The following is a 26,972-nucleotide window of genomic DNA, read 5'->3' as shown; positions in this document are numbered from 1 at the left end:
GCTCTCACAAATGAGATTAGTGCTCTTATAGAAAAGGCCTGAGAGAGCTCCCTTGCCTCTTCATAAGGAGAAGTCTGCAACCCAAAATAGGGTCCTCACCCACCCATGCTGGCACCCTGATCTTGACTTCCAGTCTCCAGAACCGTGAGATGTAAATTTCTGTTGTTTATAAGCCACCCAGTTGGTGGTATTTTGTTATAGCAGCCTAAACAGACTAAGACACTCTCCTTGGAGGTATTTTCTGACCTCTTCCAGGACCTAAACTGAATTAGAATACTGTCTCAGTGATCCCACAATGCCCTATGCTTTATTACAAAGTACTGCTGCACTGTCCTGCGATTTCTTGTGGGCCTTTCTCAGCAGCTCCAGACTTTATTTATTTATTTATTTATTTTTGGCTGCCTTGGGTCTTTGTTGCTGCACGTAGGCTTTCTCTACTTGCGGCGAGCGGGGGCTACTCTTTGTTGCAGTGTGCGGGCTTCCCATTGTGGTGGCTTCTCTTTTTGTGGAGCACACCCTGTAGGCGTGCGGGCTTCAGTAGTTGTGGCTTGCGGGCTCTAGAGTGCAGGCTCCGTAGTTGTGGCACACAGGCTTAGTTGCTCCACAGCATGTGGGATCTTCCCAGACCAGGGATTGAACCCATGTCCCCTGCATGGGCAGGCGGATTCTTAACCACTGCACCACCGGGGAAGTCCTAGCTCCAGACTTCTTTTGAATCATGCATGGTGATTAGGCATCTCTCTTTCTGACATCCAGCAGCAGCATCTTTATCCCCATTGGCATCATCATCGTAGCTAACACTTAGGCAGTGCCTTCAGTGTGCTCTGCACTGCTGTTCTAACCTCTTTACATATATTCTTTCATTCCAATCTTCATCATGTCTCGCTGTAGCCACTTTAATAAAAAAGTGTTGAGTAAATAAATAAACACAATGGAAGGAGAAAAATCACTGATTTTTTTTTTTCTCGGAGCTCTTGCAAGTCTTCACAGTGGAGGTGACTTAAAGGTGGGTTTTGAAAGCCAAGTTCACCAAACAGGGAAGTGGGGAATTCATCATTCCAGAGTAGTTCAGGCAGGTGTGAAGGAGCACATCAGGTGTTCAGGGAATTCAGGCAGTTAGGTAAGTGTGGCTTGATATTGGGTATAGGGAGGTGAGAATGGGGGTATAAGGATTAGAACAACATTTACTTGAATATGTAACTTTAAGAATACTTGTTAAGAAGGCAGTTTTTTTGGTTTTTTAAATTAATTTATTTATTTTTGGCTGTGTTGGGTCTTCATCGCTGCGTGTGGGCTTTCTCTAGTTGTGGCGAGTGGGGGCTACTCTTCGTCATGGTGGGTGGGCTTCTCATTGTGGTGGCTTCTCTTGTTGTGGAGCACGGGCTCTAGGCGCACGGGCTTCAGTAGTTGTGGCAAGCAGGCTCAGCAGTTGTGGCTCACGGGCTCTAGAGCTCAGGCTCAGTAGTTGTGGTGTGTGGGCTTAGTTGCTCCGCGGCATGTGGGATCTTCCCGGACCAGGGCTCGAACCTGTATCCCCTGCGTTGACAGGCAGATTCGTAATCACTGCACCACCAGGGAAGCCCAAGAAGGCAGGTTTTTGTTTTTGTTTTTTAATTCACGATATGCATCAGATATCTAAAGCAATGATCTCTAACAAAGGGGGTGGGTTGCATGCCTCCTGGGGATGTGCTAGATGATCTTAGGAGATGTAGGAAGAAAACATTGGGAATTTCTATGTTAATTTTTTCTTACTCTTTAAACATTTCTATTTTGGTATAAAGTTTAGAACAGTACTGTCCAACAGAATTTTTTGTGATGATGGAAATATTTTATATCAGCACTTGAAATGTAGCCATTATAGCTGAGGAACTGAACTAAAAAACTTTTTCATATGTAAATGAATTTAAATTTGAATAGCCACATGTGACTAGTGACTACTATATTGGATAGCACAGGTTTAGACTGCCCGTTGATACTGTAGTTTGTGTATATAAATTAATAAATAAGTGAAAAAACATATGTGCATCTCAGGTTGCTTACGACATATGCAATCAAAAATGTTTGCAGACCACTGGTCCAGAGACCAAGATTAAAATAAAGAGCTGGAACAAAAGTACTAAAAAATTATAGAGATAGGGTAGCCCTGGGGGATTATTCAGAGATGGGATCTTAGGGGTCCTTAGTTTTCTTGAAGAAAGTAAGCCTTGGACCAAGAGGGGTGGGCCTGAAACTCACAGCTTCAGTCTTACTTCTGCATGTGACAGGCTGTCTATCGCATACCAGCCTTTCCCTGTCCATCTCCTACCCCATGACCCGATTGTTCTCTCTCAAGCACTTTTGCAGTTCGTGATGACACAGTTGTTTACTTGCTTATTGTCTGCCTCCTCCCAACAACTGGACTGTAAGCTCCGTGGAGACAGCACCATGTCTTTTTGTTTACCACTGTATGCCCAGGGCCTGGCATACAGAAAGTGCTCAGAATGTATTTGCCCAATAATGGCTATCAAGAAGGGGATTAGGGCTCACACTTGGAATAATGAGAGATCAGACTAAACAGATATTGGGAGATGAGGAGAGAGACTGATAATGGGCCTTGAAGGCCTCTCTGAGCAGTTAGTGTCACAGGCACAGCCCAGCAGCCCACACTTGTGGTCAGTAACTGTTGGCTAATGGTTGAAAATCAGTGTGCTTTGAGTCAGATGGACCTGGCTTTGAATTCCAGTTCTACCACTTACTGTGGTATGACCTTAGAGAATTTACTCAAGTTCTCTAAGTATTTAGTTTCCTCAGCTGTAAAATGACAAAAATAACAATACCATTTCTTAGAGTTGTTAGTTGGATCAAAGAATATAATGTATGTAAATATATGTGTATTAAGCATTAGTACATAACATATATGTACATAGACTATATACTATATAATAAAGATACTATATAGAGATATAGAGAGCTTTTATTCAATGTTCATTGAATTAATGAATAACCTGAATGATACACCCTCTATAGACAAAGGATGGGAAAGTGACCATGGACTAAAAGGACTGGTATTCTTTGATGAAACAAATTGTTACAGCCTCAAATGTAACTAGTCACAAAGAATTTGATGCACTAAATTGTCCCTTAGAAAATATAGGTTTACTTGCCTCAAAGCAGTTTGGCTGGTTGTAACAAAAGCCTTAAGAACGTTTATTCCTTGTTATCCAATAATTCCATTTCTAGGAATCTCCACTAAGCAAGTAATAAGAGATTAAAAGGCTTACTTACAGAAATATTCGCTGATGCCTTTATAGTAAGGCCCAAAATAATAAAAACCTTAAATAGTAAGCAACCTAATCATCCAGTAGTAGGGAGATTGCTTAAGCTAAGGACAGTATGGCCATGTGAAGCAGTACTATTCAAGTTACTAAAAAACCAAGTGTTTCCCTGGTGGTCCAGTGGTTAGGACTCCGTGCTTTCACTGCTGAGGTCGAGGAACTAAGATTCTGTAAGCCGTGTGGCCAAAAAACCCCCCAAAATAACCAAAAACAAAGACCAAGTGTTTCAGTATATAGTTTCATAGGGAAAAATGTTTGTGTTACAACAATAAATGAAAAGAGTTTATAAAATTCTATACGATATGATCACAATTGCAAATATGTTTTTTTTTAAAAAAAAGACTATAAATACAGCACTAAACTGCTTGCTGTGATTATCTTTGGTCGGTGGGTGAGTGGTGCACGGGTCTGCCCACTGATTTTCCATTCCCATCACTGGTCTTAGTTCCTGGGTGAAGTTCAGCCACCACACACTCTGCTCCCTGTGCTCCACGAAGACACCCAGAGTGTTAGCACTTAGATGCACTCTTGAGACGGGAAGGGTCTTCTGCCAACCCTCAGTGTGACTCTTCCACCCATGAGTGGACTCAAAGAAGGCTCTTTCTGAGGATGGCAGCATGGAGGAGAGGGCACAGCACTTGAGAGATAGAGAATCTAGTTTTAAATCCTGCCTTGGCTGCAAAAGAGTGGTGAGACTTCAGGCAAGTTCCTATACCTCTCTGCACCTCGAGTTCCTCATCTGTAAAGTAAGGGGAGTGGTCTAAGGTGCCTTTGGGCTGCAATATTCTCTAGTCTCTTTTCATTTGACCAGTATTGTTGAACACCTTCTCTGTTCCAGACACTATTCCAGACATTGGGAATAAATAGGAAATAAGGCAAAGGTCTGTCCTCTTTCTATAAACTGTAAGAGAGTTTTAGCAGTATTTTTTTGACTCATCATTTCCTAAAATGAGTTTTTAAGTGCCCTTGCTTTCCCTTCAACTCTTTCTCCTTACTTCCACTTTTCAAACTTTTATTTTTGTGTTGTCAAGATCGATACTTTTAAATTCTGTTAGGTAATGACACTTAACCCTTCCATACTTTCTCTATTCATTGATTCTAAAAATTTTAAATCAGTAACTATTCTTCATCACAGAGTCAAGTTATTGCCTTTTATTATATTTCCTTTGGGGCAGAGCTTTTTATTTCCTGGAGTTTCTAATTGCCTTTCTTTTACTTTCTTTCTTTTTCTTATACAATTTGCCTGTCTCACATTTTCAATTTAAAAAGAGAACTCTTCCTTATGGCAGGTATAGCAGTCAAGGTTGAATCAGGGAACAGAACCACTGTGCATGTTATGGGAGATGGAATTCATTATAGGAGCTACACACATTATATCTCTAGATCTGTCCCCACCATGAGTGGGAAAATTACCCTCCCTCATTCCAAATTTCTCTCAAACTCCTCTGACTCATGCGTTCTCCAAGACCTAGAGCCCTGCTATTCAAAGTGTGGTCTCTGCTATTCAAAGCATCATCGGCTCCACCTACGACTTTGTTAGAAATGCAGAATCCGAATCTGGCCAGGGTCCCAGGACATTTGTATGTCCAGTAAAGTTTGAGAAGCACTGGTCTGGGTTACCTTGTGGAGCCTGCCATTTTCTTCCTGGCCTTCTTTAGCTCATTGCAGTGAGGCCTTCTGTCACCAATGACCCTAAATTTGCTAACTTTACTCTTGAGGTCCTTCAGAACCAGTATGCTCAATGCCTGAGAAGGCACTGTCGTTGTTATCAGTAGTAATAATAAAAATAATAGATACTATTTATTGATTACTTACTATGTGCTTGATATTGTGCTAAACACTTTATATTCATTGTCTAATTTCTTGTTCACAATCCTCTATTGCATGAGTATTATAATTATCCCCATGTAATAGATGAAAAAATGAGTTTCAGAGAGGTGAAGTCACTTGCCCAAAGTCACACTGCAAGTAATTGATGCATCAAGTATTCACATCCAAGCTTGTATGGCTCCAGAGTCTGTGTTTTAACATATTGAGATAGGAACTTCACTGGCAGTCCAGTAGTTAAGACTTTGCCTTCTAATTCAGGGAGTGCAGGTTTGATCCTTGGTCAGGGAGCTAAGATCCCACATGCCTCGCGGCCAAAAAACCAAAACATAAAACAGAAGTAATATTGTAACAAATTTAATAAAGACTTTAAAAATGGTCCACATAGGGGCTTCCCTTCCCTGGTGGCGCAGTGGTTGAGAGTCCGCCTGCCAATGTAGGGGAAATGGGTTCGTGCCCCTGTCCGGGAAGATCCCACATGCTGCGGAGTGGCTAGGCCTGTGAGCCATGGCCGCTGAGCCTGCGCGTCTGGAGCCTGTGCTCCGCAACGGGAGAGGCCACAACAGTGAGAGGCCCGCGTACCGCAAAAAAAAAAAAAAGTCCACATAAAATTTTTTTTAAAATAATAATAATAAAAAAATATCGAGATATACATACAGGCGCATCTCAATGTCTGAATACCCATCAAGCCCTCTCCCTGCTCCCTTCCAGGCACTAACCTTCCAAGGGTAATTTCTACCGTGACTTCTACCTGTATAGATTGGTTGCCTGTTTTGCACTTTGTATAAGTGGCCTAACACAGGATATTCTCTTTCGTTATCATAGAGCTACCTATCAACCACCTTGGGCTTCCAGTTTTTGTGAGGTAACATATCCCTTGGCTTCTTTTGTTCAACAGTATGTTTGTGACATTCATACACATTGTTGCATGTGGTATAGATTGTTTATTCTCATTGCTGTGTGAATCTGCCTCAATTTATTTACCTGATCAACTGTTGATGGGCATTTGGGTGGCTTCCCAATTTTAGGCTCTTATGAATATATGAACATTCTATACATGTCTTATGGTGAACATAAGGATGGATTTCTCTGGGTTCAATACTAGGAGTAGAATTGCTGGGTCATGGAGTACACATATATTCAGCATTAGTCAGTGCTGAAGTGTATATACTCTTCATACTACCATCAGCTATGTCTGTGAGATCTGGTTGCCAACTTGTTTAATCTTTTGGGACATTTCATCTTTTTCATTTTAGCCATTTGGGTGGGTATGTAGTCAAAGCCTGTGTATTTCTTACACCTCTTTACAGGATACTATTTGTTTAGTGGCCACTAATGGTTGCCTACCCATTCAGTGTCAGCCTTTCTTTTCTTTTGTCTCCATCCCTTGCCATGGGCTTTGGGGAAGCTGACCTTGGCCTTGTTTCCATGTATGGGCTTTATTTAACTGCAGGTAATCCTACTCTCCTTAATAGTAATTGGTTCAGGAATGGGCGGGTGACTCAACCCTGTCCAGAGATTCTTCAGGAGGTCTATTGGGAGGATTTGGGAAAAGTTTCCTTAGTCTTAAGAGGCAACCACAGGGAAAGGTGACCTTAGATATTGTTATATCTGGATGTGATGTCATGTTTGGGATTTCTGTCATCTTGCTACTAGGTTTGGGGTGAAGCAATGTTCTCCTTAACATTATGAGCTGTCGAATAAACTACCTTGGACTTCTGGTTTTTTGAGATAATTCATTCCCTCTATTTAAGTCAGATTGAGTAGAGGTTTCTGTTTCTTGCATCCTAATGGATACAACTTACTTTAAAGCTGGTGCCCATCAACATCTGTAGGAAGAAAACTCAGCTGCTTCTTCCTGGAGGTCTTCCCTTTGGGCTTCCTGTGAAGGAAAGTCTCTCTCTGCATTCACTGAGGCCAGTGGGATAGAAAAGGAAGAGCATGAGCTCCAGAGGCAGGTGCTCCTGGAGACAAGTCCTGCCTCTTGCACTTGTTACAGTGTATAGAGTGTGACCCTCAGCAAGCGCTTCACCTCCTCCAACCTTAGTTTTCTCCTCTGTAAATTGGGGGTCAAGGATCCCAACTGGCCTTACAGGATGTTTGTGAGATTCAAATGAGATGATGGAAGGGAAAGTTTTCATAAACTATCAAGGGCTGCAGAGATGCCAGGGCCAGCACCCCTCATAGACACACTGCCTTCTCAAAGCCAGTTGGTGCAGAGCTGGGGCTTGATCTGGTCTGACCCCCGAAGCAATGTGTTCACTATCATAACATGACCCAGCCTCTCCCCTGAGGGGTCATCTTATGCTTTTCTGCCTTTTCCCCAAATGCAAAGCCTGACTGAGCCCTGAAGCAGGACTGTGTCAGTGTCCTGGGGCATTTCTGTGAACCAGACCATCCCCACCCCCAGCCTGGAGGTGCTCCCTTGAGCGCAGCTTTGCCAGACCTGGTGTCATAATGCGTCAGCTGGATGGGTTTTTGTTGTCTCTCTGGGCTGCACACCACCCTTGCCTATGGCTACTCTTGCTCATTTTTCTTGGGAGCTGCCTAGCTGCAGAGAAAGGCCTTTGGCCTTCTCTTTTCAGCCAGCCTTTATTGAATTTCACCTCCATTTTTTTTTCCTTTCCAAATAGGAACATCATTTATCTTGGACTTTATGTTGCAGAGCTCTTTAACAGCTTTCTCCTTTCCCAGCTGCATTTGTTGACACACAGTCAATCTGTTTCTTGCCTCCACTCCCCTCCTCCCCGCCCCACCCCGAAAGCAGGCCATAAAGTGTCTACAGCTGTGCCTTTATTACCCGTCCCTTTCTATGCCCACAAGGGGCACTAGCTGAAATATAGCACAGCCATTAGCACTGACAAAAGGGGACAATTTAAAAACATTTTTGCTTTTCCTTGGGAAGCTGATGGCACAAAAGAAAGTGCATCATTTTATTGTAAATGCTTTTTAAATATGGGTCACTTGGCCATAATCAGCCCCAAAGGACAGAAGAGTTCAAAGCGTGAAAGCAGGCACACAGATATCCAGTTTTTCCCCCTTGTCTTTTAAATTATGTTAATTGACACCAAGAAAAACAAGGATGGGTACCTCCAACCAACCCAGGCACTCCTTCATCTCCAATTCCCTCCTTTCCTTATAGTGAAGAGTACATACAATAAGTTTGCCAGACCAGGAATGGCGGCCTCCAGACCAGCAACTTTTTACTTTTTGCTTCTGTTTCAGCAAGTGTTAAGACCAGGAGGCTTGCGGCCTGGTCTTTTAAGATGAGGTAATTTTCTCAACTCTGGTGCACAGGAAGCTCTTACTGTGTTTGCTGTGGAGTTTCAAAGGTGGAGGGCTGCCCAAAGGCTACGTGTGTGTCTGACCAGGTGAAGGGAGAGAGTGCAGAGGGCAGGAGGGCAGTGTGCAGGTAGGGTAGGCAGGGAAGTGGTTGCTCTTCTGAGAGCTGCACCCCCTCCACAATTGTAAAGGTGTTATATTAACAGAGGCTTGTTAGGATTATGATGAGAGAGTAGCGGTAGAAAATGAAACAGACAGCCTTCAGGGAAGATGGCCAAGTGGTGTCCCCTTGACGTCCACCCCTAGGCAGCTTCCTCCTCTTATGATCTGAGTTGGGGATTGACTATTGGGCCTTAGGAAATAGGACCAAGTTTTGTAATGCAACTGGAATGAGGGCTGTTAGAAAACAAAATTCAACTGAGTGAAGTTTAAAGATCAAATTGGCTCATCCAACAAATCGGGCATGCCATCTAGAGAATAAGCTACAGTGTATCAAATAATTTACAAGGATATATTGTACAGCACAGGAAATATTTTATAATAACTGTAAATGGAGTATAACTTCTAAAAATTGTGAATCACTATATTGTACACCTGTAACATATAATATTGTACATCAACTATACTTCAATTAAAAAAAAAGACTACATTCCCTGGGGAGGTTGTAACTGCAGTTAGGTTCGGTATTAGGTCTTGGTTTGCTGACATGGGGCTTAGCACAAGTGACTCCATTTTGGGCCTGTTGTCTCCTTTTTAAGAAGACTGGATTATCTACTTCTGAGACCCAGCCTTCTATGTGGTACAAATAACTAGACATGGAATCCAAAGACCTGAGCTCATGTCCTGGTTTTGCCCCATACCAGCTCTGTTAACATACCTCTCTGAGCCACAGAGCCCCTGTCTGTGAACCAAGGGTGGTAGTAGAAACACCACACAGCGTTGCTGAGAGCAGAAAATGAGATCATGTGTAGGATGTGACTCTGGCAGGCAATAGATGGCCCATGACAATGTTTGATGAAACCAATTCTGAACCAGGAAGTGGAGTCCCAGGATATAATATCTGGGCTGCAAGGATAGCTAGACAATTTTCTAAGACATTCAGACTCAAAGCTAGAAATGAATTGGTATCAAGGGATGCTGAGAAAGCCTCCCTAGATGAGATACACAAAGAAGAGGCATATGGGTTCATGCAGCCGAGCTGAGTACACTGTCCTTCCCTTGATGGGTAGATGGTATCACTTAGGGCCTGCCTATCTTGAGCCCAGCTTTACTGCTAACTAGTTAAGTGACCTAATCTTTTGGCCTCCATTTCCCATCTGTAAGTTAGGAATAATAACACTGGCTATGCCTTCAGGTTGTTGTGAGGACTTGAATGAGGTTAATTGTATTGATACAAAGCCCTTAGTGTCATAGAGTAAGTACTTATTTCATCTAGTTATTATTCCCGAAACCTCAGAGGTGAGAAAAAGAGGCTGGTTGATGATGGCCTCCCTTCCCTCCCTTTCTTTCATCCTGTCTGGCTGCCAAATACATAGAAGAGAGCAATTATTTAGCACTGGTTTCTTCAGAATTGACTGTAAATCATTTTTTTAGTGTGGTATAGTAACATAAAACATAATTTGGGAATCATACAGATAGGCATGAAATTCTTGCTCTGCCAATTCCAGCTTTGTGACTTTGGACAAGTTACTTGTCTTTCTGAGCCTCAATTTTAAAAAGATATAGGAATCCTTCCTTGTTGATGTGAGTATTGAATGAGATAATGTATGTAATGTTTGCATCTGTTCTCTCCTGAGAATCCGTCTATCTTGTGTTTTGCACTGGAGAAAGTAAGAGTGTACAATATAATAGGATATCAGTATGGGAGGGTGATGAAAAAGAAGTTTGGACTCCTTTCAGAAAATATAAAAGAGGATCTCTAGGATTTAACTCTGGAAGATTTTCCAGGGGAGAGAAGCTACTGCTAAGTACTTATAACACTGTCCTGAGTTTTACCTTCACTGTCCTCACAATTTGGGTCCTACTGTTACCACTTTGCTTGATCATGATGATGATGATGAAAGCAAGCTGAGATATCCCAATTTATAACAAAAAATACGTATTTGGTCTTCGTCCAGTTCCTGGCCCAGGGCTCCTAAAACCCTTGGAATTTCCTAAGTGATGAGAGCCAAAATGGTGTCTTTTTTTACGTTAATGAGGTGACTTTTGGAAAACACCCAAGTTTGGGGGCTGGTTGCTGGAGGAATCAACCAGGTGATTAGAGGGTTGGAACTTAGTCTCACTCCCTGACCTCTGAGTAGGGAGTCAGGTTGAATTAATCACAGATGGCCAATGATGTAATCAATCACACCTGTGTCATGAGGCCTCCATAAAAACCCGAAACGACAGGGTTCAGAGAGCTTCTAGTTGGCGAACATATGGAGGTTCGGGGAGAGTGCTGTGTTCCGAGAGCAGGAGTTCAGGGCCCTTTCTCCATATGGCCCTGTGCACCTCTTCCATCTGGCTGCTTCTGAGTTACATATCCTTTTCTAAGAAGCTGGTAATCTGGTAAGTAAAATATTTCTCTGAGTTGTGTGAGCCGCTCTAGCAAATTAATCTAAACCCAAGGAGGGGGTCGTGGGAACCTCCAATCTATAGCCGGTTGATCAGAAGCAATTGGTCTCTGAAGGTGGAGGAAGATAATCTTGTAGGACTGAGCCCTTAACCTATAGGATCTCCTGGTAGATGGTGTCAGACTTGAGTTGAATTGTAGGGCACCTAGCTGGTGTTGGAGAATTGCTTATTGTGGAGGAACCCCCCACAATCGGTGTCAAAAGTTGTTGAGTGTAGTGGTGGTATGAGAGGAAAGGGGGCACCCAGGAGGGGGGCTGGGGGTTTCCTACTCACTAGCATTTTTGGTGCAAGCTGGGAAAAAATTCCCTTCCCTTGGTTCCCCCCAAACACAGCCAAGACTGGCGAGAATGTAAGGTTTTAGTTGTTTTTAATTACAAATAAGGGTAAACAAAGTGGAAACACACACAGGAAGTGCAAGAAGCCTGGTGCTCTATGATTTGTTTTCTGACCCTTCCGTTGGTAGCTTGCTCCCTGATATATTTCACACAATATTTGTAATATTTATACTCTGGGTTCCATACCAATATGTCAATTTTTCTAAGTAACCTAAGTATACTTTAAAACAAAGTGTCCAGCTACCAAGCCTACTGCTATCAGTTAATTTCTATTTTACTTAGCTGTATTGTTCAGCTCTAGACTTACTTATTTTGGGTTATTGTTTACTTAATCTGCTCTATCCTGATAATGGAGTTGATGTCTACAATTATAATTAATTATAGTTTTGTAGAAGTTTTCCTTGGCTCTCTGCTTTTCTGTTTGCTTTGGTCTCTGTTTTTCTTTTTAAATTGAAGTATAATTGATGTAAAATACTGTGTTAGTTTCAGGTGTACAGCAGAGTGATTCAGTACTTTTGCAGATTATATTGTTATAGGTTGTTATAAGATAATGGGTATAATTTCCTATGCTATACAGTATGTCCTTACTGCTTATCTATTTTATATATAGTAGTTTGTATGTGTTAATCCCATACCCCTAATTTGTCCCTCCCCACTTTTCTGTTTCTTTTGGTAACTGCAAGTTTGTTTTCTCTGAGTCTGATTCTGTTTTGCATATACATTCATTTGTATTATTTTTTTTATTCCATGTATAAGTGATATCATGTAGTATTTGTCTTTCTCTGTGTGACTTATTCACTAAGCATAATATTCTTTAGGTCTATCCATGTTGCTGCAAATGGCAGTATTACATCCTTTCTTATGGCTGAGTAATATTCCATTGTGTGTGTGTGTGTGTATGTATACCACATTTTGATTAATCCAGTTGTCTGTTGTTGGGCACCTGGGTTGTTTCCATGTCTTGGTTATTGTAATTAGTGCTGTTATAAACATTGGGGTACATGTATCTTTTCAAATTAATGGGGTTTTTTTCAATAAATATCCAGGAGTGGAATTGCTGGCTTATGTAGTAGTTCTATTTTTATTTTTTTAAGGAACCTGCCTACTGTTTTCCATAGTGACTGCACCAATTTACATTTCTACCAACAGTGTAGGAGGGTTCCCTTTTCTCCACATCCTCACCAACATTTGTTATTTGTAGACTTTTTGATGATAGCCATTCTGACAGGTGTGAGGTGATACTCATTGTGGTTTTGATTTACATTTCTCTAATAATTAGTGATGTTTGAGCATCTTTTCATGTACCTGTTGGCCATTTGTATGTCTTCTTTGGAAAAATGTATATGCAAGTCTTCTGTGCATTTTTAATTGGATTGTTCCTTTTTTTTGATATTGAGTTGTATGAGCTGTTTGTATATTTTAGATATTAACCTCTTGTTGGTTGCATCATTTGCAAATATTTTCTCCTATTCTCTAGATTGTCTTTTCATTTTGTTGAAGATTTCCTTTGCTATGCAAAAGCTTTTAAGTTTAATTAGGCCCCATTTGTTTAGTTTTGCTTTTATTTCTTTTGCCTTAGGAGACTGATCCAAGAAAATATTGCTGTGGTTTATTTCAAAGGGTTTTCCACCTATATTCTCTTCCAGGAGATTTATGGTTTCAGGTCTTACATTTAGGTCTCTAAACCATTTTGATTTTATTTCTGTATATGGTGTGAGGGAATATTCTAATCTCATTGTTCTATATGTCCAGTTTTCCCAGCACCACTTGTTGGAGAGACTGTCTTTTCTCCATTGTAATTCTTGCCTCCTTTGTCGTAGATTAATTGACTGTATGTATGTGGGTTTATTTCTGATAAAAACTCTCATCAAAATGAGTATAGAGGAAACATATCTCAACACAATAAAAGCCATTTTATTAAACAGCCACATAATACAAACCCACAGCCAACATAATACTCAACAGTGAAAAGCTGAAAGCCTTCCCACTAAATTCAGGAACAAGACAATGATGTCCACTCTCACCACTTCTATTCAACCTAGTAATGGAAGGTTACAGACAAGAAAAAGAAATAAAAGTATCCAAATTGGAAGCAAAGAGGGAAAACTGTCACTATTTATAAATGACAATTATACTCTATATAGTGAGCCCTAAAGTCACCTCCCCAAAACTGTTAAACTAATAACATTCAGCAAGGTTTCAGGATTCAAGATTAATATACAGAAATGTGTTGGCTTTCTATATGCTAATAATGAATAATCAAAAGGAGAAAGTAAAAAAAAAAATCCCATTTAAAATTGCATCAAAAAAAATTAGGAATAAACTGAACCAAGGAGACTAAAGACATATATGCTGAAAACTATAAAACATTGATGAAGGAAATTGAAGATGATTCAAAGAAATGGAAAGATATCCATGCTCTTGGATTGGAAGAATTAATATTACTAAAATGGTCATATTACCCAAAACAATCTACAGATTTAATGTAATCCCTGCCTGTCAAAATAAGCATGTCATTTTTCACAGAACTGGAACAAATAATCCTAAAATTTATATGGAATCACAGAAGACCTCAAACTTCCAATGCAATCCTGAGGAAAAAAGAACAAAACTGGAGGTATACCCCTTCCAGACTTCAGGCTATATACTACAAAGCTGCCATAATCAAAACAGTGTGATATTGGTTCAAAAAAAGACCCATAGATTAATGGAACAGAATAGAGAGCCCAGGTCTCTTTTCTTCATATGAGAGGGTTTCCTCAAACATGTATTGACCACTGACTGTGCCTTCATATTTCAGAATGAGACACTGAAAACCTCATTGCAGACTCTGTGTGGGCTTACTGTGTTTACCCTCCAAGGCCTATGTGATCTGGCCTCACTGTATCTCGCTGACCTCATCTCCTACTGCTCTCCACATTTCTTCCTCCAGCTAAACTACACATCGTAGTTCTCAAGGTGAACTAATATCAAGATTGTTATCACTTTGGGGCCTTTATACTTACTTGCTATTCCCTCTGTCTAGAAAGAATAACTCCTGGATGTTCACTCAGCTTATTTCTTCACTTCTTTCAGGTCTCTGCTCAAATAACACTTTGTCAGAGAGGCCTTCCCCAATGACCTTCTATAAAACTTCTACCTGGGCCTAACTCTGCTTTAGTTTCCATTGGTATTATTGCCACCTGACATGGTATCAGGGATATCATATGCTTTGTTAGGTTCACCGGTATACTGTATTTATTTATTATCTATCTTTATCCAGAAGAATTAAAGCTCCATAAGGTCAGGATCTTTATTTTGTTCACTAATTTGTCTGTTGTACCTGAAGCAGGGCTGGGACACTAGCATGTATTCAGTGCATATCTCTTGAATGAATGAATGAATGAATGAACGGTGGCCTCACTGAGCATGAAAAGGCTGGTATCTGGCCATTGTGTTGGAAGATACCTAACTTTCATTCTCTTCAGATCCTTCTTCTGGGCCATTTTCCCTGCCAGAAGGGTCCTAGCTGCTAGTGTTCTTGGGATTGACTGGGGGAAGGAGATCTTTCACCTGATCCTTCTGTTTTCAGCAAGATACCCCAGTCATCTTCAGTGCTTGAGTCCTTAGGTGCAGAGACCTTTGAAATAACTTCTTCTGAGGGAAATTCCTGTTTACTCTGGTGAGGTAGAATAGGAATCACCTGGTTGTGTAGGGGCAGGTGACAGAGGGGAACCTGGTTGCCTGTTTTAAACCCCACCCACACCCTTATTCTTAGATGTACTAGGTATCTGATTCCTAAGCCATTATGGGGTTCTGTAGGGTATTTCACTGTGATGTGCTGGTAAATGTTTAATTGGCTCTCTAGTGGAAAAAGTCCTGATTGGTAGTGTTTGTTCATTCCCATGATGTAAATATTCCCACCATAGCTGAATTCAACCTACCATCATGATGACCTCACTGAATAGAGTTGGGAAGGGTTGAGCAGTGGCACACCATTCTTCTTACCTTACAGACACGAGATGTTAATAACTTCAAGAGCATAGATAATAATAAAATGTAGTAAAATAGTTAGGAATAAGGAGAATTTTTTTGTTTTTGTTTTGTTTTTTGGCTGTATCGGGCCTTAGTTGCAGCATGCAGTATCTTCGTTGAGGCATTTGGGATCTTTCATTGCAGCTCACTGGCTTCTCTCTAGTTGTGGCCTGCAGGTTTTCCCTCTCCAGTTGTGGCGTGCAGGCTCCAGGGCACGTGGGCTCTGTAGTTTGTGGCACACGGGCTCTCTCATTGCGTGCAGGCTTAGTTGCCCTGCGGCATGTGGGATCTTAGTTCCCCGACCAGGGATTGAACCTGCGTCCCCTGCATTGGAAGGTGGATTCTTTACCACTGGACCACCAGGGAAGTCCCAGGAAGTAAGGAATTTTGAGCATTTATTACTTTTGTTTTAAATATAACTTATTAATTGAAATTTACATAACTTAATTTTTAATAATGATTAATTTCAACCAGCTTGTAAAATTCTTAAAAATTTAACAATATGCTCTCGTGAGCTGGTATAAGCTGGTTCCAGCACATGTCATCTTGCTTTTGGCTTCCCTTGCCTCTTGTAGGCTTAATTTTTCAATACTTTATGTCTTCTTCCATTAATTATCTCTTACTCATCTAATTTCCAGTTTCCAAATTTTGTTGATAGCTCTTTTCTACTGTCATCTTCTTTCTCATTTTCATTGTCTTATTGGGCTTAAGCTTTACTCCAAAACATCCATTTAATGCCATTTTAATAGGTTTTCAGGAGGTGTTTAAGGTAAATGCATATGTGCAGACTGCTTTGTTTAACCAGAAGTGTCTCCAATTAGAATTACTTTTAATTTCTTCTTGCATGTATGTGCTTGAAAATGTACATTGTGACTACATTCTTTGGCCTATATAGATTCTTTTTGTTTTTCATTTTTACTATTGAATAGTTGGTGACCTTGTATGGCTCACATAAAATTTTAGTATAAAATTAACTTCATTAATTTCTATTGTTTAATGTACTTTTGGTATGAAAATTGATTCATTTAATACCACAATAATAACTTAAAACCACAAATAAGTCACAGACATTAAGACAGTAAAAGTTTTCGTTTCAGGAGTGTTTGTTTTGGGTAAAATAAGGTAGTAGTGTTTTACATCTATCAACATGTATTTTTCTTTACTGAGTTAGTTCATGACTTTATTCCTGATGAGCTTATCATCTGTCTTGAGATAGAGGGGAGGAGGAGGGAATTATTACAGCAGGAGAGAAAAACAAGAAAAATTGTTTAGTTTGTTTAACTTTGAAGACAAAATATAGGCTTGAAAGTCATAATTCATCGTGGGGAAAAAAAGGATTTTATAAATTCCTTTATCTTACCCCTATAATACAACAAGACTCAGGTTTTGGTTGTAACTGAGACCCCATGATGTCTCCATCTTTGCACAACTTGCTTGTTCATCTCCTTCCCTTATGAGAGAGATCCCAGTATTCTTTCATGACCAAGATAGTTCAATTTGACTTTCTGAAACTAGTTGCCAATAGTTCTAAGTCTTTTTAATTTTGAGGGTTTTTTTTTAAACCTGAACTTTGTGGATCTCGTTTCCACACATGATACCTGTTTATCATTAATATATTTTGACTGAGAAAATACAGATGGTCAAAAGGATATTATGAATTGAGGAATGCTTATGAATGAACTTTTTTTTTTTTTTTTGCGGTATGCGGGCCTCTCACTGTTGTGGCCTCTCCCGTTGCGGAGCACAGGCTCTGGATGCGCAGGCTCAGCGGCCATGGCTCACGGGCCCAGCCGCTCCGCGGCATGTGGGATCTTCCCAGACCGGGGCATGAACCCGTGTACCCTGCATCGTCAGGCGGATTCTCAACCACTGCGCCACCAGGGAAGCCCTATGAATGAACTTTTATCACATCAACATGTGATACAGTATTTGTAAAATAGATGTACTTGATATCCAAGACATTTTTTCATTCATTATGTAAATGATGCTTGGTGGCCCTACAAATTTGCAAATTCCTTGAAATAAATCTTAGCTTCACCCTCCTGCTCCCAAACCCAAAGTTGCTTAGTTCACAGTTTGGCCGAGCCAGTATTTTGGATTATCTTTTTCCCAAAGTCATTCCCATCTGAGTTTTAAAGTGAGCTCTTTCTTGCCTTTCCACACTGCCAAATTGTGTTTATTCCAGCTTCTAAGCATTTCTTGACTCCCTCCCCTTTTTTTTTTACACCTCCTGCCACTACTCCAGTCCAGGCCCTGCTTACCCCTCACATGTACTGATGCAGCAGCCTTCTATCTGGTCTCTTTTCTTACTGTCTGTCCCTTCGCCACTCCATTCTCCATACTGCAGCCAGAGTGATCTTTCTGGTTGTGTCCTTTCCTCGCCTGAAATTCTGCTACTCATGTGTCCCATCATGAGACATGTTTGTGTTCTGTAAACACATCAAATGCACGAGCTTTTGTTGGAGCCAGTTCTTTTGGTGGGAACAGTCTTTCTCCTGTACATAGCAAACTCAAGCTCAGCTCAGATGTCCCTTACGAAGCTTTGTTACTCAACCCGCATATTCCTCCTGGCATCCTGTAGCACTTTGTACAGGCTTTGGTTATGGACTTCTCACACTGTGAGCATTTTGGGGATAGGGACTTTCAAGTTGGGTTTGTATCCCCAATCACCTTCAACAGTGCCTGGTACATGGTAAATGCCCAGTGAATGTTTACTGAACACACTGATGTGGATTGGTATGCTTGTGAGCATGGACCTTGCTTTGAGACTAGCATGAGTATGGGATTCTATGTAGTGGGGAGATACGGAAATGGAGTGAGGAAAAATGTGTTAAAGTTATTTCCCAATTCTGTTTTTCTCATTTCAATCTCTTCTGAAATTTTTTCTCTCAAATACGACTTTACTGACTTTTTCTGATCGCAAAAGCAACACAATAGCATAGCATTTACACAGACATCAGGCAGGTTTGGATTCAAATTTTGCTACTTATTGGCTGTGTGCCTTGCACATAGTACCTAACATCTTTATGCCTTAGTTTTCTCATCTGAAAAGTGGGAGTTATTCTAATAGTACTTACCTCATAAGATTGTCATGAAGATGCAATTGGAAAGTGCACGTAAAGTGCTTAGCACAGTGTCTGGCACAGTAATTGCTAAGTATACACAGCTGTAATTGCTATGTTCAATGCAGAAAAGGTACAGGTCTGTGAGACCTGGATACAGCTGGAGCCCTAGGGCCCAGGATCTTCCCTGTGTTACATTAAAAGAAAACACAAATCTGATTCTAGAAGCCTTGCAGAATAATTTTGATCTTTTCTTTAAGATAGCCTTTCTCAACCAGGGTTCACCTGAACCACAGAACTCTGGACTGGAGAGACTTTTTTCTCTCCATCGAGGATGCTATGTAGTTAACACTATTCTAGATGCACAGGAAAATTAATTCACTATGTACAAAGCACGATGTAGGAACTGGGGCTTAATCTCGCCACGCTTCTTTAAGAAAGGCTGCTCTGATGCTTCTTGAAGGCTTGGTGCAGGGACTCGGCATAGTGCATCAGAGTCACATCCTCCTAAGTCCTCTCTAGAAACCTCTCCCTTTCCTTGAATCTTCTCACGGCAGTTGCTAGAAATCCCTCCCTCCTTCATCCCTCACCCATACGATTTGTTCCTAGAACACCATTCATTTGTTGCTTCTCCATATTGTGCTCGCCACACACCCAGTAGTTTCTGACAGGTGTCCCCTTACTTTTCTTGAAAGACTAACATGTCTCTCCCCATCCCTGTGTACCCTCTTTCACCTCTGGAATTGCAGTGAAGAGTATCTCCAAGAAAATTAATGCCAGTAACTGGATTACAGAGTAGTAAACATAACCGACATCTTTTTTCTTCACATGCAGACTTTTTAAAGTCATCTAGATCCCTTGCTATTTTCAAACGCCTCTCCTTAACAAAAATTTTAGAATTATCTAGTCACTTAATCTAGCTGTGTCATGATTTGTGCTGCCAAGGTTCCTGCTAGACTGTGTATGGCAGAGCAAGTCTGCGCTTCCTGGTGCCATTCCATTTCCTGCTGCTCTTCAGTGCTGACAAGGCTCATGCTGCCTCCCAGGAAGGCAGCGGGCACCTTTTTTGTGGGGAGGCGGGATAGGTCATGATGTCTTCACTGTTAGCAAGGAAGAAGAATACTGAGTAAGCAATTACTAGTGTTTACAATTCATATAATGGAATATCATATAGCCATTAATTTTTGAAGAATATTTATTGACATGGGAAAATGCTTACAATATGTTAAAGAAGAAAGCAGGGTACAAATCTGTAAATACAGCATGATCCCAATCTTGTAGTAAAATAAATTATATATGCATAGAAAAAACACAGGACGGAAATACACCAAAACATTAACAGAGATTATCTCAGGTGGTGGGTTTGGGGGTGAATTATTAACTTTATTATTTCCTGTATTCTCCAAACTTTCCACAATGAACATATATTACTTTTATAATGGGGGGGAGGGGAAGGGAAGTCAATATAGGAGACACCTAGTACTGGGAGGCGGCAAGACTGATGGTAGTTCAGGGGATGTTGAGTACTTGTACCGCCTCTGCCTATGTCTTCATTTATAAAGGAGGGACAATAACATCTGTCCTGTGCACCTGCCAGGACCACCCAGTGTGTGAAGGGGCCTCAAGTGTCTGTTGACTGTTACTCTAAAGCAGCAGCTCAAGCGCCTTATTTTAGAACCCGTTCCTCCATACCCTGTTTTAAAGGTTGGGAGGGATGTGGACACAGGGGCCTGCAGAGTGCAGTTGGCCAGTGTATTCTCACCATCCCCACTGCAGGCCACTGAGCTAGGCAGATGTCGAGGGTCAGGGTGGCGGTGGGGAGGGGGCCTGGGGGGGGAGCCTGCAGCCCTCATCTCTGACCTAAAGCATTCCAGGTCCTTATTTGAAATCCAGTACTAACTGAGCAAGTTTCCTACTCACACTTCAGCTTCATTCAGGTCACCTCCCTGCTTAATAAGTTCTTTAAACCAGTTCTGCTGAAATAGTTATTGCTTAAAATGGCCTGAGAATTACCACTCTCCCAGCATTCCAGAGTCATAGGGGGCACAACATGGACCCAGGTGGGCAGCGTGAAGGGGAAGGAGAGGTGCTGGGGGTCAGGCCGGCCAGAGGTGTATTTTTACTTGCTCTGTGATGTTGGGTAACTTAGTTTGCTTTCCAGAGATGATCTCTTAATATGAGATGTGATGAGGTTACACAAGATAAGATACATAAAAAGCCCAGCACAGAGCAAGCAATCAACAGATGTTAGTTCTCTTTCCATGTGCAAGATGAGGTCACTTTCATCTTCTCCCTCAGCAAATTCCCTCTTCAAAACAAAGCTTAGTGCCCAGTATGGGGAAACTCAAAATGAAACACAACTCATTGAAAGCAGAAGAGCACAGCTACTTAAACAGGACTGTTCAAACACTCTGCATAAAGCTGGCAAGATGGTATTTCATTAAACATGTCTTCATTTAGGTAAGCCGACACTCATGCCAAAGCTATTTAATTGCAGAAATTATAAAAATACTTTAAAAATGCATTTGTAGAATGAAGTAACAAAAATACTTAAATTCTTTTTTCTAAACTTTTTTTCACTTAATCTAAAATTATGAATTACCAAGTTTCATTTTATTTACTGTTAAAACATGGGTCACGCATAACTTCAACTATTTTGGATAAAAATCCTAAAATGTATTCTTCCTAGTCTTTTTATAGAGTATTCCTATTTTTTAAAAGAAACACAAGGTCATCGTTATGAGAATTAGTTTATAGGCCATACTGTTGTACAGATACTTTCTGGGTCAACTAGAATGTCCTTTAGGAAACAGATGGTCCCAGACTTTTGACGCCTTGAGTAGTTTTCATTCTCCCCACGTTCTTATCCGGTTTTCAGTTGGCTTTTTGCTGCTTTCAGTAGGTCTGCTTTCCATCTAACAGCCTCCTCCTTTGCCATTTTTTTTTGTGGGCTTGGAAGTCAGATAACTAAACATGTTAGAAATATATGCAAATTTTAGTAAAGAGGCAAAAGGTGAGATTCTTGAGGATCTCTCCTATAAATAAATTTTAAGAAACTTTGCCATCTCTTTTGGCAGCTCTAAGGCTTTTCAAAACTGAATTCCTGATTTGTACTTTTGCCAGAGAAGTGACTTCTGGGTACAAGACATTTTCACTAATACTTCATGTGCTTTATCCTTAGAAAGGCTATTTATTATAAGTGAGATAGTAGATGTAAAAGCACTTTAAAAAAGCATAAACTGTGAAATAGGATTGTTTACCCCATGTATCTATAAAGAAACACACACAGATAGCTAAATTGAATCAACCCCAATGTTTTATTTAATTTAAAGTTTTAAAAGGCAGTGGTTAAGCACATTATGTGTGTGTATATATATATATATGTATGTATATACATACATACATATATATATAAAAGGAAACCAACCCCTTTTCAACTTTAGCCATTGATTAACTAGGCCCACTGTCTATATTGCATGATTCATTTTCTACTTCTTCATATGACCAATTCTAAAAGTAAAAATAAACAGCCTTAATCAGTTTAACAGTAACTATTTGTGTTTCTTTTTTAAATAAATAAAGTTACCATTAAACTGATCACATATGGTAGAAAGGTAGGACACACACAAGCACACACAGTCCCCAATTTAAAACGTGTGACATATGAGTGACCTATATGTACAAATGGGTGCTGCTGACTCCCCCACCCTCATCAGAGGGCTCAAAAGAACCCCCTGTACCCAGGGGGTCCCCATTCCCTCTAACGGGTTGGAGGCACCCCTATGTTAGACCTCAGAATGCATGCTCCCCATGCAGTGATACAGATGGGGGTTCAGTTCTATGGTACTAGTGTTCAGTTTATTAGGGAATAAATAGGCATTTGTAGCTGCCTCAGAACTAAACCATCATTTATAACTTTATAGGAAGAAATGTATTCTGAAGTTCTAGATAACTGACATACAAACTTCTTGAATGTAATCAGTTTGCAAGTCTGGGGCTGTTGTGTGTGTGCGTGTGTGTGCATTTCTATAGATTTATACAAAATTGAAATGAAGACTGGGGCTACGTCTATGGAGCAGCTGCTTGGCTTCCATTCACTCAGTCCTGATCTAACAAGTCACTTGCCTCAGCCCCTTTTTAGCAGCTCGTTCTGCTTCTCACATGCCTCCGTCTCTGGAGAGATTCAGAAAGGGCAGCTCACACAAGTGAGAGGAAGGACACGGCTAAATCTTCTGTTAAGAATCTTGGCAAACAGAACTGCCAGATTCAACCAGGGCTGCTTTATAGAGTGAAGTCCTTCAGTTCCATCTTGACAAAATGGAATTTTTTTTTTTTCTGTTCCTAGTCTCTGCAACTCCGTCTAACTGCAGCTCTGTATGAATGCCTCAATATCGCAAAAACACAGGATCACTTCTTAAATATGCTGGATTCTCAATGAGTAAACCAGTTAATGTGTTTCTAGCCAAAGCAAGGGCATAAATGTTTTAGAGAAAAGATTCCCCTGGAGCTACAGAGAAAAGATGCTGATAAAAGCAATACTGAGAGTTGAGCAGGTGATGCTTTTAGTCTGTGTCAGAGCTGGTCTCCTCGATGACAGAGTACTGGTTGAGAGCTTCCTCCAAAGGCGTTATTGTCCCGTCAGGTTTTAGTCCCATTGGTTTAAGCAACTCCTCTCTGGAAAAAAGAGATAAAAGAAAGGAAAAAAAGTATTCACCAGCATCACACACACCCCCTCCCCCCACCCAAATGCACATCCTTAAAAAAAAAAAAGTCTTTAAAAATCAAAGTATTTTTCCTCAAGCTCTCTCTGTGTTTGTAACAGGAAAGATGAAAGAGGTATGGAAAGAAAAAGAGGGAGATAAAAGACTTCATTCACACAGGCCAAACCTACTAAGCCAATTAAAAGTATGAAAAGTCAAGGTCTAAATGGGCTCAGGACAAGGAGCAGGTCTCTTCTGTTTTTAATAATTTTTTTCCTTTTGTGGATTTGTTTTAGTGAAGTTGAAGCTGCCAAAATTTCACCTGTCCCAGTGGACCAGGCATATAATTAAATGGCTGATTTGATATGTATGGATTTCATTTAATGGAATAAATCTGTCATTTGATTTTTGCCTCTCCAATCTCTAGTGACACATAAGTACTTATTGATTTCAAATCATTTGGCCTTCCCCAACTTTCTCCCTCCCTTTTCTTTCCTCTCTCTCTCCTTCTTCTTCTTTAAAAAACACCATTGCTTTTGTTTGTGGCAGTTTAATTATGGGATTGACAGCCATTTTAATCTCTTCAAAGCTCCCAACTGCCTCTTTTCAGCTAATCCAATTATATCTACTCCACAAGTTACAGCCTCATCTAAAGATGATTAATTATTGATTAAGCCAATCAAAAAGCATTAAGAAAGATTTATTTAATCTTTTCATAGGCTCTTATTTATTGTATAGAGATTATATCGAATGTACATGTTGAGTTGCTAACTCTAGTCCTCCTCCCACCCCAAAAAGTTAGCAGTGTACTTTAAAAGGAGCCTTGAAGAGGCACATGAGCTGCTTAAAACTTACTTCTCACAGAAACGGGCATCACCCCCTAAAAACATGTCTACAACAAGAACCAACATGGCAGCAGTTGTAATGCTGGTGGGAGTTGGAGTGAAGGAAAATGATAAAACCTCCTCTCCCTCTGCTTCCTTGCTGTTGTCCCTTAGGCCAGCACAAAGAAGGGCTCCCCTCAGAAGGGCCAGCCACATAGCAGTGTGACGGTGTTACAGCTGCAGAGAAACTTCCTGGGGAAGGGGAAGAACAGCTCAGTGGTCACTGGATAAGTCAACAGGAACCTAATCAAGCAGCTCTGGCTAGTACCAGAAGACTATTTCTGAGAGGCTGAAACCTCTATTTGAGTAATGTGGATGGTTGACTGGTTGAGGCTGCTAAATATTATAAAGTAGGAAATGTGTTTCCTGATCCAAGAAATGGGGTCAGAATCATAAAACTTAAAGTTGAAGGGGCCTTAGAGATCATTTAGTCCAACCCCCTTGTTTAATAAAGGAGACTGAGTGACTTACCCAAGGTCACATATCTAGTGGCAAAGTTGGACCTGGGACATAAGTCTCTGAATCCCAGTCCAGTGCTCTTTGTAGCACACACATCTGGATTAACTGCTATAACTGCACTGAAGGAGCACACTCTGAGTTCAGCTGTTCAAGGACTATGTGCCAGGAACTGTGTCATATACTGGGAAGAAAAGGAAGACTAGGCACAGCTGCTGCCCTTGAGGAGTGAGTGAAACATATACATGAAAAATAACTTAGAACATAATGGGGTAAATGCTGTAAGAGAATCATGAATGAAAGAAATCACAGCTCCTGAGATAAAGCATCAACCAAACTGCCTGGGGAAGGTGGGAATGGCACCTCCAGTGAGGTGTCCTATGCCATGCGAAGACAGTACAGAACTTTTCAGGCAAAGGAGTCTGTGTGGAGGGCTCTGTATGGTCCCAAGTACTTGTGATTTTTTCTGTAGACCTTTTTGGATTGTGTCAATCTCTTTCTTGGCTCCCATGAAGCTGGGACAGGGCCCAGTGTTTGGGGAGTGGTGAGGTTCAATGAAGGAGCAGGAGGAGACAAGCCTGCAAGGGTAGTTGGGGGTCTAGTAGTCAAGTGTCTTGAATGCCAAAGCAAGGAGCTTGGATCTTAGCCTGTAAGGAATGCCCTATCAGGTTTGTTTTATAGGGAAGTATCGCTGGCAGCAGTGCAAAAGACACTGGAATAGGGGAAACTGCGGCGGGGAGACGAGCCATGAGGATGTCACTGTAACAGTAACGGCATGAGAGGAGACAGAGAGCTGGATCATGGCTGTGGTTGTAGGAAGGAAAGGCCTTCCTTCCAGGGCAGAGCTGAGGTCCGCTGGAAGGGCGGAGTTGGGGGTGTGAGGAGCAGAGTGTGGCTGTGGCCTCGCTCCGATGGCCACGTGGGCGGCGACCCGCTCGCTGCCACAAGAGCTCAGCAGGTGCAGCAGCTCGGGGGCGGGGGCGGGGGGCAGACGCTGACATCTTTCAGGACGGTGAACAGCTCTGCATGACAACCAGGGAGAAATGCTTAGAGGAACCAGAAAACGATCTGCTTCCACTAAAACTTCTCTTCAGCATGCATACATATGATACATATCTATACTTTAGTAACTGTTTCCTAGTTCTGATGGTGCTGAAGGACTTTGTGATACTGGACACTGTTTACTAATAATCGATACCAAAGGAGAAGGGGATCACCTTCTGGGGTGAAACATTAAGGGATCAGAAAGTTCAAGGTCTGAAGGGGCTAGTGGACTGAGGGTACAGTAAGGTGGGGGTGGGGTTGAAGGGTATGGGTAGGTAGAAGTCGGATCAACAGATGAGACTATAGGAATTCTACCAAGACAGTGAATTGCTGGGTGGATATGCCATCACTCCTAACACTCCAGCATTTCTTTGGTAACAGGATGATATTGGAGCTAGCTACCAGCTTGCACAAAGTAGCTAGCACTTTCTCATCCAAACCCAGGAGGAATATTTTCAAATCAAGTCCATCAATTTCACCCCTGCTCCCTAATCCAATTTTATAATAGAAATAATTAAGATCATTACAAAAGTTTTATGGCCAAATTATGGGAATTCATCTATAGAATAAAGGGGCTCATTTTAATTCTCATTTGTGAACTATTCTTCTCAAGGCTTTATTTTTTAGGTCTTCTGTATCACCCCTCTACCAACATAGAAGCTCCTCTGAGGGTATGAATTATTGTCTTTTCCACATGGCTCCATGCGATGCTTGGTCTTACTGACATTCCTGTAGGAGAGGTGTCAGTGATAACTAGCCACATAATCATGCATTCGTGCAAATAAATTAAGGCAGCAATGTGATATAGTGGAAAGAACAAAAAGATCTAGAGTCAGGAAGTCTATGTGAAGTCCTGGCTCTTCCACTTACCAGTTGTGTGATCTTGGGCAAGTCTCTGAGTCTCTGTATTCCCATCTGTGAAATGGGGATAATGATACTAGTGCTACCTACTTCCTAGTGATGACTTAAGGGGTAATAGTACTAGCAGTGGTAGTAGTAATTGCAATAATAATAGTGCAGATGAAAGAGTTCTATGAACTGTAAAGGAGTCCTAAATATTAGTTATTATCATTGTGGTATAGTGAAAGGCATATATAGGTTTTGGAATCAGACAGACCTAGGTTCTAATCCTGGATCTACCACTCACTAGCAGTAAGACCTTGAACTCTCTTCTCTGAACTTCAATTTCCTTATCTGTAGAATTGGGATAGGAATACCCAGTTCACTGAGTTGTCACGAGGGTGAAAGGTCATTATACATTAAAAGTGCATAGTGCAATGGCCGGAATGTAGTTGGAACCCACAAGAAGCATTTCCTGTCCCTTATGTGTTTATGGAAGGAAGGTTTCCACAAGATTTTTAGGGTACTCTTTGGGAATAAGTGGGAGAAGAATATGCAGAAGCAAATAAAAGACATGGTCCCTGTCCTCAAGAAGCTTTTA

At 41.1% G+C, this 26,972-nt stretch overlaps 1 protein-coding gene and 1 long non-coding RNA gene across 10 annotated transcripts in view; one reads left to right on the top strand and one right to left on the bottom strand.

Moving 5' to 3' along the window:
* LOC131767040 (uncharacterized) overlaps window positions 1-26,972 on the top strand; it is a 93,494-nt gene that overhangs the window by 49,311 nt on the left and 17,211 nt on the right. The window lies entirely within an intron of this gene.
* Window positions 19,625-26,972, bottom strand: part of RIC8B (RIC8 guanine nucleotide exchange factor B) — a 122,046-nt gene continuing 114,698 nt past the window's right edge. For 6 of the 7 annotated variants that reach the window (XR_010835909.1, XR_010835910.1, XR_010835911.1 and 3 more), the window contains one exon: window positions 19,625-23,121. Coding sequence is in view for 2 of the 7 variants with exons in the window: in XM_059082012.2 (XP_058937995.1) it covers window positions 23,010-23,121 (112 nt within the window). In the remaining 5 variants the exon portion in view is untranslated. The remainder of the gene's footprint in view (window positions 23,122-26,972) is intronic. The other variant, XR_010835912.1, reaches the window with a different exon arrangement.

Source organism: Kogia breviceps, chromosome 12, assembly GCF_026419965.1.
Source record: "Kogia breviceps isolate mKogBre1 chromosome 12, mKogBre1 haplotype 1, whole genome shotgun sequence".
Classification (NCBI taxonomy): domain Eukaryota; kingdom Metazoa; phylum Chordata; class Mammalia; order Artiodactyla; family Physeteridae; genus Kogia; species Kogia breviceps.
Note: the sequence above shows the minus strand (reverse complement) of the source record. Positions and strands in the feature narration are given on the sequence as shown.